The sequence below is a fragment of the Capra hircus genome (genome assembly GCF_001704415.2).
Source record: "Capra hircus breed San Clemente chromosome X unlocalized genomic scaffold, ASM170441v1, whole genome shotgun sequence".
Taxonomy (NCBI): Eukaryota; Metazoa; Chordata; class Mammalia; order Artiodactyla; family Bovidae; genus Capra; species Capra hircus.
The window spans coordinates 41,683,390-41,698,691 of record NW_017189517.1 but is presented as its reverse complement, the minus strand read 5'-3'; the positions used below and the strand labels follow the sequence as shown (position 1 = coordinate 41,698,691).

The 15,302-nt window shown below is 39.5% G+C and overlaps 1 protein-coding gene across 1 annotated transcript in view; it reads left to right on the top strand.

Annotated features, from left to right (window-relative positions):
• Positions 1-15,302, top strand: part of SRPX2 (sushi repeat containing protein, X-linked 2) — a 42,258-nt gene that overhangs the window by 17,894 nt on the left and 9,062 nt on the right. Inside the window, exon 2 of the mRNA XM_018044111.1 lies at positions 12,734-12,925. Coding sequence (XP_017899600.1) covers positions 12,734-12,925 — 192 coding nt within the window. The remainder of the gene's footprint in view (positions 1-12,733; positions 12,926-15,302) is intronic.

Sequence of the window (15,302 nt, the reverse complement as noted above, 5' to 3'; positions counted from 1 at the left end):
TCATGCCTGGAAACAGTAAATCTTGGCACCTGAGTTCCAAAATTACATCAAAGATTATTCACTGGCCTGAAAGCAGAAGCAAGTGAAGGCAGAGAAGCTGCTGGGTCAAGCGCGATGTGGGCCTGAGTATTAGTGCGTTTGATTCATTGTCAGTGCTACTCGCTGCTTACTGTGTCTTTGCCAAACCATCTCTGAACACAGGCTGACCCGAGGGTTCTCACACTCTAGCCTGCATCAGAGTCTTCTGGACTACCTGTTGGAAATGGATAGTCTTGGTTCCAAGGACCAGAAATTCTGATTCTTCAGGTTTGGAATGAAGCTCTAGAATCTGTCTTTTATCAATTCTTCCCTACCTCGGTGATTATGATGAAAGTAGATTTTTAATAACATTGACATAGTCTTTACAAAGCACCCTGGTAGTATGAATAATTACTGTCTTGTTTGTCAGCAACACCATCTCCCTAACCATGATCTCCCTACTGGGATTGCAGCAGAGTTTCTGGTTTCCTTGCTCCCATACATACCAGCTCTCTGCCTCTACTTGCTTTCTTGGCTCCTGCTAAATGCCAGTGCAAAGGAGAGAATTTTATTATAATAACAATAATAGCTAATATTTATTCAGTGTGTTCTATCTGCCCAGTTCTAAGTGCTTTTCTCGTAGTAAGTAATTCAATCCTCATATTAAGCCTGTGCATGAAGGAGGAACTATTATTTTTATTTTACAAATGAAGAAACTGAGACACTGCCCAAGGTCACAGACTGAGTGACTGAGCCAGGATATGAAGGCAGGCAGTCTGGCTCCAAAGCCCATGCACTTAACCACTATGTTATACTACTGTCTACATATCAAAGGGAAAGTACTAGCTTTTTTTTTTTTCTTTGTGATTCTATGATTTTTATCTTAGTCATTAAGGCATAAAAGTACAAAATTATTGTGAGAAGAAAAAAAGATTTAAAGTATAGCCCTTTATCAGAGGCTTAATTGATCAAGTTCAATTTCCCTGAATAGTATGTGATCATAGTAAAACCCACCATAATGCTTTTATAATGCTTCCATATTCCCTGCTAATTCATGGCCTCACTTAAGAGATTCGAAAACTGAGACATTAAGCAAATTTTCCAAGGTCACCACAGGGTTAATGGTAGCAGCATAGTGAAGCCTGCTCATCTACCCTTTTACCCCTAATACCTGCATGCTCCCAACTCAGCTTCTCTACATACTGGCCTGATTTGAGTAGTACAATATCCATAGTCTGGGAATGGCCATGTATGAAAGATGCAAAAGAATAAGCTGTGTATTAACAGAACTTGGCATGGCTTTTGGAAACCATGCTAATGCTCAAAAAACAACAAATGTAATTGAAGACATTAGCCTAAACAAGGGAGATGTTTTCCTTATAGTTGTCATAATAAATCTCTCTGAACTTTACCTGACATTTAGGTATATCAGGCTTTCAGTTGTAGACCTTTGATTGTTTTTCCCCTGTCTTTTTAACTTCACTTTAAAACATCACAATTTCCTCCTCTAGACTTCTCTCACACGATACTTTTAAAGCAGCCAGGACATAACAGTATTCTTTTCATATCCTCTACAAAAAAACTGTGAGCCCAAAACACGTGCAATTCTTTCTAGTTGCAACTGTGAAGGAAGAAGATCACCAGTTGCTAGCTTAAACGTACGCAAGCAGCTATAAGTTGTAGTCAGAGCTTACCAGTGCCTCATAGCAATTAACAAGAGGGAGCTGCATTCATCATCCTGAGTCTTTATGCCAAATACCAAGGTGTAGAACTTCAGTCTCTCCAACAATCACAATGAACGTTAATAGTGTGGAGTTACCCAAATCCATGAAACGATGGCAAAAGCAGGTTTTGATTGATGGCTTTATCCCCAGACAGCTTTTGCAAAGCACTGGAAAAACCACCTTAGTAATAAAGCATATTCTGTGATGCTCCCAAATCTACAATTTCTTTTTCCTCTCTTCTTGCTTTCAAACCCTGTGTGTGAGGTAAGCAGATAGTCAGCTTTGTACTAAGCTGCATAATCATATTTATAGCATTAAAGCCAATTAGAAATAAATAAGTGAATTAATTAAATGAGTCACCGTTTTCTGAACTATTGAATTAGCAAAAATTAAGAATCTCAGTATTGGCAAGTATATGTGAAAAAGGCACTTTGATATAGTAGTAGAGATAGTATAATTAGTATAGCTATTTTGAGGGCAATTTGGTAATATCAATGAAAATTAGAACCTCACCTACTCTTTGACTACCTACTCCTTAATTGGGAATTTAAACTGAAGATAGAGAATTATAATATAATTGCATTATATCATTCAAAAAGGTATTTGTTGCATTAGTTGTACTGGGGAAAAAACTTAATGGTCCAAATGATAGGGCCTGGTTACATAAATATGTCCCATCCCTACTCTGGAAAAATACAGAAGATCTGTATGATCTGATACAGAAAAATCAAGAGGTATTGCTAAATGGAGAAAAATAAATAAGGAGAAGCTTGAATAATGAAGTAATAGTTAACCATGTGGGACTTCTAGAATATCAGAGTGAAGGCTTCTATAAATCCATTCTTACATAAAAGCAACAAAAATACTGGCAAAATTATAAAATAAACTTTTTCAGAAATCTGAAAATTACTCAAAGGCCTGAAGCAATCTGAGAGGCATTTAATCAAGGAAAAGGGTTCAACTCCTATAAAAAACACTTTATGTCATTTTATTTTTTTTACTTTTATTTATTTTAATTGGAGGCTAATTACTTTATAATATTGTAGTGGTTTTTGCCATACATTGATAATGAATCAGCCATGGGTATACATGTGTTCCCCATCCTGAACCCCCCTCCCACCTCCCTCCCCATCCCATCCCTCAGGGTCATCCCAGTGCACCAGCCCTGAGTACCCTGTCTCATGCATCGAACTTGGACTGGTGATCTATTTCATATATGATAATATGCATGATTCAATGCTATTCTCTCAAATCATCCCACCCTCGCCTTCTCCCACAGAGTCTAAAAGTCTGTTCTTTACATCTGTGTCTCCTTTGCTGTCTCGAATATAGGGTTATCATTACCATCTTTCTAAATTCCTTCTATATGCATTAGCATACTGTATTGGTGTTTTTCTTTCTGGCTTACTTTGTATAATAGGCTCCAGTTTCATCCCTCTCATTAGAATTGATTCAAATGTATTCTTCTTAATGGCTGAGTAATATTCCATTGTGTATATGTACCACAGCTTTCTTATCCATTCATCTGCTGATGGACATATAGATTGCTTCCATATCCTAGCTATTATAAATAGTGCTGCAATGAACATTGGGGTACATGTGTCTCTTTCAATTCTGGTTTCCTCGGTGTGTATCCCCAGCAGTGGGATTGCTGAGTCATATGGCAGTTCTGGCATTTTAAACTTGACCTACTCCCATGTCCCTCTCCCTGGTTCCACAGCAGCCTTGAAAAACCGCAGACTCACAACCATTGTAGCAGTAAAGAAAACAGCAACAGCATTACTGCCACAAGAGGGAGCAAACTCAAGTGAAGTGAAGTGAAGTCGCTCAGTCCTGCCTGATTCTTTGTGACCCCATGGACTGTAGCCTACCAGGCTCCTCCACCCGTGGGATTTTCCAGGCAAGAGTACTTGCCTGGAAAGAGTACTGGAGTGGGTTGCCATTTCCTTCTCCAGGGGATCTTCCCGACCCAGGGATAGAACCCGGGTCTCCCACATTGCAGGCAGATGCTTTACAAAAAATCCCATTCCCAGGACACTGTCATTATTTAACCTGTTTCACAACTCTCTGAAAAGCTCCATTCATAGAGTTTTCATTATTTGACCCTACTCAGAGCTTGATCCACAAGACAAGTCTTATTTGCAAAGCATTTATGGAATGCAATCAGCAGCAATTGGTTAATATCATAACTGCCTGAGATAAAAGTTTGGATAAACAAGAGCCTAGCCAAAAACGTTAAAAAAAAAAAAAGATAGAGATAAAAGAAGTCAGCCCTCCACAACAAGGGTTTGTAAAAAAAAAAAAAAAATTAATTAAGAAAAATCTAGGGAAGTCTATGTCCATAGTGGCCTTTTCAGTTTTGGCATAATCCTGAGAGTCTACAAGGCTCCGTGTGTGCAGCACTGTGCACATGCCTAGGAAAGACCAGAGAGGACACCGGAATCTCATCTCTGGCTGATCTTAAGGCTCTGTGCAAGCCAGAAGTGCAGGCTAAGGCAGACTGAGTTTTTGTAAACTGCCTGCCTGAGTGCTGAAAGCATGCCCCAGCCAGTACTGATACCCATGCCCACCCTGCCCTAACAGGAAAAGGGTGGACAAATTATTGGTTTCAGACACTAAAGGAAATATCTGATGAATATTTAGTAGAGACTTGCACGGATACACACTAGAGACAATACAATAGCAGTAGTCCAGAAAAGTCACTAAACAAAAGAGCAGCAAAAACGAACTGACCGAGACTTGCCTGGCCATCCAGTGGTTAAGACTTCACCTTCCAATGCAGGGGATGCAGGTTTGATCCTGGTCAGGAAACTAAGATCTCACATGCCTTGTGGCCAAAAGACCAAAACATAAAACAGAAGCAATATTGTAACAAATTCAATTTGTTGTTCAGTCTCTCAGTGGTGTCTGACTGCGACCCCATGGACTGCAGCACCACAGGCTTCCCTGTCCATCACCATCTCCCGGAGTTTGCTCAAACTCATGTCCATTGAGTCAATGATGCCATCCAACCATCTCATCCTCTGTCATCCCCTTCTCCTGCCTTCAGTCTTTACCAGCATTAGGGTCTTTTCTAATGAATCGAATCTTCACATCAGGTGGCCAAAGTATTGGAGCTTCAGCTTCAGCATCAGTCCTTTCAATAAATATTCAAGATTTATTTCCTTTAGGATTGACTGGTTTGATCTCCTTGAAAATTCAATAAAGACTTTAAAAATGGTCCACATCAAAAAAATCTTTAAAATTAAAAAAAAAACTGACTAATAAAACAGCAACAACCAAAAAATCCTGAGGAGGCAGAGGATGTGATCTGGAGTAGCCAAATTATATTAGCTAAAATGTCCAGTTTTTAACAAAAATTATAAGACTCATAAAGGAACAAGAAAATATGACCCATATATGGGGGCAACAGTCAATAGAAACTCTCCCTAAGGAAACTCAGACATTGGACTTCAAATAAGCTTTTATATATATATATTCAAAGAACTAAGAGAAAATATGCATGAATAGATAATTAAAGAAAAGCAAAACACGATGCTTCATCAAATATAAAATATCAATGAAACAAGAAATTTCTTTTAAAAATCCAAATAGAAATTCTGGAGTTGAAAAGTACAATAACAGAATGAAAAATTCACTAGAAGTGTTCATCAGCAGATTTAAGCTGACAGGAAAAAGAATCAGAGAACCCAAAGATAGGTCAATTAAGACTATCCAGTCTGGGGCTTCCCTGGTGGTGCAATGATTAAGACTTCACCTTCCAATGCAGAGGGTTTGGGTTCAATCCCTGGTTGGGGAGCTAAATTCACAGTCAAAATATCAAAACATAAAACAGAAGCAATGTTGTAACAAATTCAGTAAAGACTTTAAAAATGATCAACATAAAAAAAAAAAAGATTATCCAGTCTAAGTAACAAAGTAAAAAGAATGAAGAAAAATGAACAGAGCCTCACAGACTTGTGAGAAACCATCAAGCATACCAACAGACACATAATGGGAGTTCCAGGAGAAGAGGGGTCAGAGAAGGAGGCAGAAAAAATTTTTAAAGAAATAATGGCCAGAAACTCCCCCAAATTCAATGAAAATCTTGAATGTACACATCCAGTAATCTCAACAAAATTTAAGACAAACCTAAAATGATATATACTCAGACATATCATAGTCAATCTTTTGAAAGAGAAAGAGAGATTTTTGAAAACAGCAAGAGGGAAGCGACTCATCATGTACAAGGGATCCTCAATAAGATTAACAATGGATTTCTTATTAGAAACTATGGAAGCCAGAATGCAGAGGGATGACATAGTCAAAGAGTTGAAAGGAAAATACTGTCAACCAAAATCTCTATATTTGACAAAGCTATTCTTTAGAAATGAAAGAAAAATTAAGACATTTCCGTATAAACAAAAGCTGAATTTTTACCACCTCAGACATCACATACAAGAAATAATAAAGGGAATCCTTCAGTCTAAAATGAAAGTATTAGGCAGTGATTCAAAGCCACACAAATAAATGCAGATCATTTAAAAAGGTAACTATGTAGGTAAATATAAAAGATAGTATAAATGTATTTTTTGGTAATTTTTGTCCTCTCCTACCTTATTTAAAATACAATTGCATAAGGGAGTAATTATAAAACAATGTTGAGGGAAATTCACTGATGGACCAGTGGTTGGAACTCAAGGTTCCCTTGCAGGAAGCACAGGTTCAATCCTTGATGGGGGAACTAAGACCCATGTTGTGTGGGACAGCCAAATAAATAAATAGTTGAAAAAAACATAATTCTCAACTTTAAAAGAACAGTGTTGGTGGACTAAACGTGTGTAAAGAGGCAATTTCTATGATGATAATAACTCAAAGGAATGGAGAAGGAGTGGAAATACATTGGACAAAGTTTCTGTATAGCTTTGAAATTAGGTTAGTTTTAATCTGAACTAGATTGCTTTAATATATTAATTGTAATCCTGAGATCTACCACTAAGAAACTAACTTGAAAGATGTATAGCAAAAGAAACAATGAAGTAATTTAAATGTCACACTAGAAAATATTCATTTATTACAAAAGAAGGAAGCAAAGGTACAAAAAGACATGACATACAGTAAACAATTAGCAAAATGACAGAAGTTAGCCCCTTCTTATCAGTAATGAAACAAAATGAACTGAACTTCCAATTAAAATAGATTGACAGGACAGATTAAAACAAGCATAATTCAACTATATACTGTCTACAAGACACACATCTTATATTTAAAGACCCAAGTAGTTTAAAAGTAAAAGGATGGGAAAATATACACAAATAGTATGTGCAAAAAGATACACAGACAGTAATCAAAAGAAGCCTGGAATAGATATATTAATAGCAGACAAAATAGGCTTTAAGGGAAAATTTGAAATTAGAATCAAAGAGGAACATTTTATAATGATAAAAGTGTTGATTCAGCAGGAAGAGATAACATGCACTTAATAAAACATATTCAAAATACGTGACTGTAAAACTGGTATAATTTAAGGGAGAAATAGACAATGAAACAATAATAGCTGGATACTTTAATATCCCACATTTGACAAGGGGTAGAAAAACATCCTGATCTAGTCAGAAGATCAACAAAGATATAGAAGACATGACTAACAATCAAATCAGTCTAACAAAAATGTACAGAACAGTATACTTAACAGCAGTGGAATACATACTTTTCAAAGTGCATATCAAATATTGCCCATGATAGACTTATGCTAGGTCACAAAATAAGTATTAACAAACTTAAAAGGAATTAAATCATACAAAAGCTGATCCATAACCAAAATGGAGCTAAATTAGAAATCAACAAAAGAAGAAAATTAGGGAAATTGACACTACTTGGTAATTAAAGAAAACACTAAAAACTTCACAGGTCAAAGAAGAAATTCTGAGGGAACTAGAAAGTACTCTGATCTAAATTAAAATAAAAGTACAAGTATCAAAATTTAGGGGATGCAGCTAAAGTAGTGGTTAAGGGAAATTTATACCTTTAAATGTCTATAATTTAAAAAGAAGAAAAATCCCAAATCAATAACCTAACCTTTCACCTTAAAAAGCTCAATGGATGTGAGTCTGAGTGAACTCCAAGAGTTGGTGATGGACAGGGAGGCCTGGCGTGCTGCGATTCATGGGGTCGCAAAGAGTCAGACACGACTAAGCAACTGAACTGAACTGAACTGAAGGGAACATTTCATGCAAAGATGGGCTCAATAAAGGACAGAAATGGTATGGACCTAACAGAAGCAGAAGATATTAAGAAGAGGTGGCAAGAATACACAGAAGAACTGTACAAAAAAGATCTTCATGACCCAGATAATCATGATGGTGTGATCACTCACCTAGAGCCAGACATCCTGGAATGTGAAGTCAAGTGGGCCTTAGGAAGCATCACGACAAACAAAGCTAGTGGAAGTTATGGAATTCCAGTTGAGCTATTTCAAATCCTGAAAGATGATGCTGTCAAAGTGCTGCACTCAATAAGCCAGCAAATGTGGAAAACAGCAGTGGCCACAGGACTAGAAAAGGTCAGTTTTTATTCTAATCCCTAAGTAAGGCAATGCCAAAGAATGCTCAAACTACTGCACAATTGCACTCATCTCACATGCTAGTAAACTAATGCTCAAAATTCTCCAAGCCAGGGTTCAACAATACATTAACAATGAATTTCCAGATGTTCAAGCTGCTCTTAGAAAAGGGAACAGAACCAGAGATCAAATTGCCAACATCCGCTGGATCATGGAAAAAGCAAGAGAGTTCCAGAAAAACATCTAATTCTGCTTTATTGACTATGCCAAAGCCTTTGACTGTGTGGATCACAATAAACTGTGGAAAATTCTGAAAGAGATGGGCATACCAGACCACCTGACCTGCCTCTTGAGGAATCTGTATGCAGGTCAGGAAGCAACAGTTAGAACTGGACATGGAACAACAGACTGGTTCCAAATAGGAAAAGGAGTACATCAAGGCTGTATATTGTCACCCTGCTTATTTAACTTCTATGCAGAGTACATCATGAGAAACGCTGGGCTGGAAGAAGCACAAGCTGGAATCAAGACTGCAGGGAGGAATATCAATAACCTCAGATATGCAGATGACACCACCCTTATGGCAGAAAGTGAGGAAGAACTAAAGAGCCTCTTAATAAAAGTAAAAGAAGGGAGTGAAAAAGTTGGCTTAAAACTCAACATTCAAAAAACTAAGATCATGGCATCAAGTCCCATCGCTTCATGGCAAATAGATGGGGAAACAGTGACAGAATTTATTTTCTTGGGCTCCAAAATAACTGCAGACGGTGACTGCAGCCATGAAATTAAGACACACTTACTCCTTGGAAGGAAAGTTATGACCAATGGAGACAGCATATTAAAAAGCAGAGACATTACTTTGCCGACTAAGGTCCGTCTAGTCAAGGCTATGGTTTTTCCTGTGGTCATGTATGGATGTGAGAGTTGGACTGTGAAGAAGGCTGAGCACCAAAGAATTGATGCTTTTGAACTGTGGTATTGGAGAAGACTTTTGAGAGTCCCTTGGACTACAAGGAGATCTAACCAATCCATTCTAAAGGAGATCAGCCCTGGGATTTCTTTGGAAGGAATGATGCTAAAGCTGAAACTCCAGTACTTTGGGCACCTCATGGGAAGAGTTGACTCATTGGAAAAGACTGTGATGCTGGGAGGGATTGGGGGCAGGAGGAGAAGGGGACGACATAGGATGAGATGGCTGGATGGCATCACTGACTTGATGGACGTGAGTCTGAGTGAACTCTGGGAGTTGGTGATGGACAGGGAGGCCTGGCGTGCTGCGATTCATGGGGTCGCAAAGAGTCGGACACGACTGAGTGACTGAACTGAACTGAACTTTGCATAGAAGTTAAAGAAGCAGGGTGACAATATATAGCCTTCACATTCTCCTCTCCCAATTTGGAACTAGTCTGTTGTTCCATGTCCAGTTCTAAATGTTGCTTCTTGACCTGCCTACAGGTTTTTCAGGAGGCAGGTAAGGTGGTCTGGTAATCCCATCTCTTTAAGAATTTTCCACAGTTTGTTGCAATCCACACAGTCAAAGGCTTTAGCATAGTGAATGAAGTAGATTTTTTTTTTTTAGAATTCCCTTGCTTTTTCTATGATCCTACAGATGTTGGCAACTTGATATCTGATTCCTCTGCTTTTTCTAAATCCAACTTGTACATCTGCAAGTCCGCAGTTCAGTCCTCAAGCCTAGCTTAAAGGATTTTGAGCATTACCTTGCTAGCATGTTAAATGAGCACAATTGTACAATGTAGCTGAACATCCTTTGGCATTGCCCTTCTTTGAGATTGGAATGAAAACTGATCCCTCATTTTTCATGGCTAACTTGCTACCTAGCAGTCAAAAAAAAAAACAAAAAAAAAGACAAACACCGCACGATCATCTGAATAGATTCAGAACAGGCATTTGACAAAATAAAACACCCTTTCGTGATGAAGACATTCAACAAGCTAGGAACAGAAGAGAATTTTCTTAACTTGGTAAAGGATACTACATCATACTTAATTGTAAAAGCTTGAAAGCTTTCCCCTAAGATTGGGAAAGAGACAAGAATACTTGTTCTCATCAGTTTTGTTCAACATTGTACTGGATGTTCCAAGAAATCAGGCAAGAAGAAAAAACAAAAGATATCCAGACTGGAAATTAGAAGTACAACTGTATCTATTTGCCTATAACATAATCTTGTGTATAGAATATCCTAAGGAATACACAGAAGAAAGCAAAAGGCAAGGCTACAACATCAGTACAGGAAATTAACTGCATTTCTGTGCACAAGCCACAAACAATCCAAAAAATCAAATAAGAATGTAATTTTATTTATAATAGCATCAAAATAATAAAATTCTTAGAAATAACTTTAGCAAAGCACAAGATTTGTATGCTAATAATTACAAAACATTATGGAGGGAAGTTAAAAGGAGATTTAAATAAAAATGACAGGCATCCCATGTTCTTGGAGTGGGAGACTCAATATTGTTAAGACGGTAATTCTCCCCAAATTGATTTATATACTCACATAGTCCCTGACAATATTATAGCACAGTTTTGCAGAAATTGACGAGAGCTCAAAGTTCATATGGAAATGTAAGGGATCTAGAATATCTAAAACAATCTTGAAAAAAAATTTTTTTAATTAGAGAACCCTCATTTTCCAATTTGAAAAGTTACCGTAAAGCTATAGTTACCAAGAAAGTTAGTGTGGAACTGACATAAGGATAGACACAATGATCAATGAAATAGAATTAACAGTCCAGAAACAAATCCTAAGATTTAAAGTGAAAGTGAAAATGAAGTCGCTCAGTCGTGTCCGACTCTTTGTGACCCGTGGACTGTAGCCCACCAAGCTCCTCCGTTCATGGGATTCTCCAGGCAAGAATACTGGAGTGGGTTGCCATTTCCTTCTCCAGGGAATCTTCCCGACCCAGGGAACAAACCCAGGCCTCCCACATTGCAGGCAGACACTTTAACCTCTGCACCACCAGGGAAGTCCAGTATTTAAAGTAAACTGATTTTTGACAAAGGTATCAAGGCAATTCACTGAGGGAAAGAATGTTCAGCAATTGGTTCTGGGATGATTGGATATGTGCATGTAAAAAGATTATCTTAGTCCCTTATCTCAGGCCGTACACAAAAATTTGCTCTAAATTTATCAGACTTAAATATAAGAGCTAAAAGCATATGATGTTTTTAGAAGAAAATATAAGAGGATCTATGGGACCTTAAGTTAAAGCCAAGATTTCTTAAACATGACACCAAAACTATGTTCCATAAAAGAAAAAATATAATAAATTGGGACTCCTCAATTCAAGTGTTTTGTAGTTCAAAAGGCACCATTAAGAAAATGAAAAAGCAAACAAATCTGGGAGAAGATATTTATGAAATATATATCTGATAAAGGACTTGTATCCAGAATACACAAAGAAGTCTTGCAAGTTAATAAGAAGACAAATAATCCAGTTTTTTAAATAGACAAAAGAAATGAGCAGTCTTTTCACCAACGAAGATTTACAAATGGCTGATAAGCACAGAAAAAGATACTTAATATCATCAGTCATTGCTGCTGCTAAGTCACTTCAGTCGTGTCCGACTCTGTGCAACCCCATAGACGGCAGCCCACCAGGCTCCACCGCCCCTGGGATTCTCCAGGCAAGAACACAGGAGTGGGCTGCCATTTCCTTCTCCAATGCATGAAAGTGAAAAGTGAAAGGGAAGTCGCTCAGTCGTGTCCGACTCTTAGCGACCCCATGGACTGGCAGCCCACCAGGCTCCTCCATCCATGGGATTTTCCAGGCAAGAGTACTCGAGTGGGGTGCCATTGCCTTTTCCACAACTGCCTTTTGCCTAGTCCTAAAGACTTTTGTATTTTTTTCTAAAAGTTCTACAATTTTACTTTTTTCATTAAAGTTCATGATCCATTTAGAGTTAACTTTTGTTTAAGGTATGAGATACGGGCTTCCCAGGTGGCTCAGTGGTAAAGAATCCACCTGCCAATGCAGGAGACACAGGAGATGGCAGGTTCAATCCCTGGGTTGGGAAGATCCCCTGCAGGGGGAAATGGCACCCCACTCGAGTACTCTTGCCTGGAAAATCCCATGGACAGAGGAGCCTGGTGGGCTGCAGTCCACGGGGTCACACAGAGTAGGACCCGACTTAGAGATTGAGCTCCCATATACACACATGAGACATTTAAGTTGAAGTTCTTTGCTTTGCTTTTCCTCTTTATTTTTGCCTATGGAAGTTCAGTTGCTCCAGCATAATTTGTTCAAAAGACTATTTGTCCTCCATTAAATTGTTTTTGTACCTTTGTGAGAAATAATTTTGCCGTATTTGTGTGAATGTGTTTCTGGGCTCTCTGTTCCATTCCATCCATATGTGTGTCTGTCCTTCCACCAATACCGCACTGTCTCGATTACTGTACTTCTAGCTTACTTTTCTTCTATTGCCACAGTCCCCCGATGGTGTTATACATTAAATATCCAGGATGGAGAAGCCACATGCTACTCACCAAGAGGAGGAAATTATCACAGCAGCCTGGGCACTCGTTGTGAGCTTTCCTGTGACCGGGGCTTTCGACTGATTGGACGGAGATCCGTGCAATGCCTGCCAAGCCGCCGTTGGTCTGGAACTGCCTACTGCAGGCGTAAGTGGTGTGCATGTATAGGCCGACATCTGCATGTGAGAGAGGCCAGCCAGCCAGCCAGCCAGGGTACATGCCTGGAGGTATTACTATGCCCTCTGTCAAGTACAAATTGAAAATTTTCACAGGATCCCAACAGGGCCTTTCCCCATCCTAACATTCCAGCTCATGTTCTCTCCCTGTGACTATGGATCAAGCAATAGGGGCATTTTAAGTTGCAACCAGGCTTCCCCAGTGGCTCAGTAATAAAGAACCTGCCTGCCAATGCCAGATACATGGGTTCAATCCCTCAGTTTGGAAGAACCCCTGGAGAAGGAATGGCACCCCACTCCAGTACTCTCGCCTGAAGAATCCCATGGACAGAGGAGCCTGGCCTGCTACAGTCTGTGGAGTCGCAAAGAAACTGGCATGACTTAGCAACTGAGCACAGACGCACGCAAGTAGCAACCAGCCCTCAGTCTCAAAGGGCCCAGGAGTGCATGGAAAGCTTCCACCTGGGGCCGGATGTGGACTTAGGCCTTCCTCTGGAACTCTCAAGCATGTGCAGTCTCAGACTCTTTCCCACTTGTGGTAAACTAATGTACTTCTTGGCCTAAGGTCTTAGGCCTTGGCAGTGAAGCTAAAAGACATCTTCTGGTCTTCATTTTCTTCTGAAAGTCAAGAAGAACCTCCAAGGTTGGAATGCAGGGGTGCTAGTACATACATTTCACATCATGTTCACCTCAGCTCCCAAAGCCCTACCTCTTACTGAAACCCTATAGCCTACCCTATTTTGGCAGCTAAGCTTTGCCTGTCCCTACATCCATTGCTGAATGCCGTTTGTAGAACACCCCTGTGTGTGGGGCCACTTCAAGAGCCATTAATTACCAGGCTGATTCTAGACTAGCCAATGTGTGCATGTGAATGGAGTGTCAGGGGATGTAGAATGCTGAGCATTCAGAGATAAATGGGGTTGTTTGGAGAAGATGCTGTGGAATAGAGGAGAAGTTTGGTAGCCAGAAAAAGGAAGCAACCATTCCCCTCTAGGTGACTATAAGCCATTTGTTATAGGACTAGACCCCATCATTTCCAAAATGAATTTGAACTGACCTTACAAAATTAAAATACATCGACAAATTAACATGAAACCAGTTAAAAGTTTGTGTTGTATGCATGCTCAGTTGCTCAGTTGTGTCCGAGTCTGCGACCCCATGAACTATTGTCCGCCTGGCTCCTCTGTCCATGCAATTTCCCATGCAAGAATACTGGAGTGGGATTCCATTTCCTTCTCCAGGTGATCTTTCCAACCCAGGGATCAAAGCTATGCCTCTTGAGTCTCTTGCATTGCCAGGCAGATTCTTTACCACTATGCCTGTTTAAACACTGAATCTCACTTTGTACTTCCTCATAAGAGACACATGGCAAACACTTTGGATCTATCATTTTCACTGTCATATAATACTAAGAAAATCAAATCAACACAACGACAGACCTTTTTTCTTGGCCCTGATTTCAAGAAGGTCATTCTTGCTTAGGTCTTTATATAAAGGAGGCTGGAAAACATAAAAGGCAATCACCTTCAAGTCTGGTTTGACCAGGAAGCAAAAACAAACACAGTCAATAAAATCTTTAGTCAAAGCTCCGATAATGGAAGTTAGGGAGGGTTAGAACTTAGCCAACCTAAAGGAACATATGGCTGGCCTACTTCCTTCAGGTGTTGGGTATTTCATACTGGACTTTGGCAAGCACAAGCTTACAATCAGTTCATGGGAGCTGTTGCCACTTCTGGCACACGTAATATCTAAAGCACATGGACTCGCCTTTAAGCAAATGCCTCCAAAGCTGTCTGCCCCTCCCCACTGGGAGTGGCCTGACTTGTACTCTCACCAGCACAGAGGACCAGTGGGCATGTAAGTGAGCCTCAGCTGAGGAGTGTGGCAGAACCAACATTATATTCAAAATGGAGTCTTGAATTTGTTCAAGGGCATCTAGCATTTGTGGAACAAGAGAGGAAAACTATGAGCTGCTGAGGCCCCAAATAAGCCCAGAGATTTATATGCATTGTCTCTATATTTGGCGCAACAATCCTACTTCATGGTATACACGTTTTAGTGGTGGAGACACTGAGGCTTGGAGAGAGATGTAAGTTGCTCAAGTCACAGAGCTAGTTAAGTGGTGGAGCTGGGATCCAAACTGAGGTGCGTTCCTCAAATCCATGAACTTGGATGAGTAACTTCTTTGAGACCATCTCCCCCCCTCCGCCCCTCAAGAGTACTATTGTACTTCATAATATCAAACATAAGAATGAAATTAGGAAAAAGAGGCAATCAGGCACAAAAATGTCAGAGCAGTTGGGCATAGGTTTCCCTGTATTTTCTGCTGTCTCTGACATGGTCTTCCC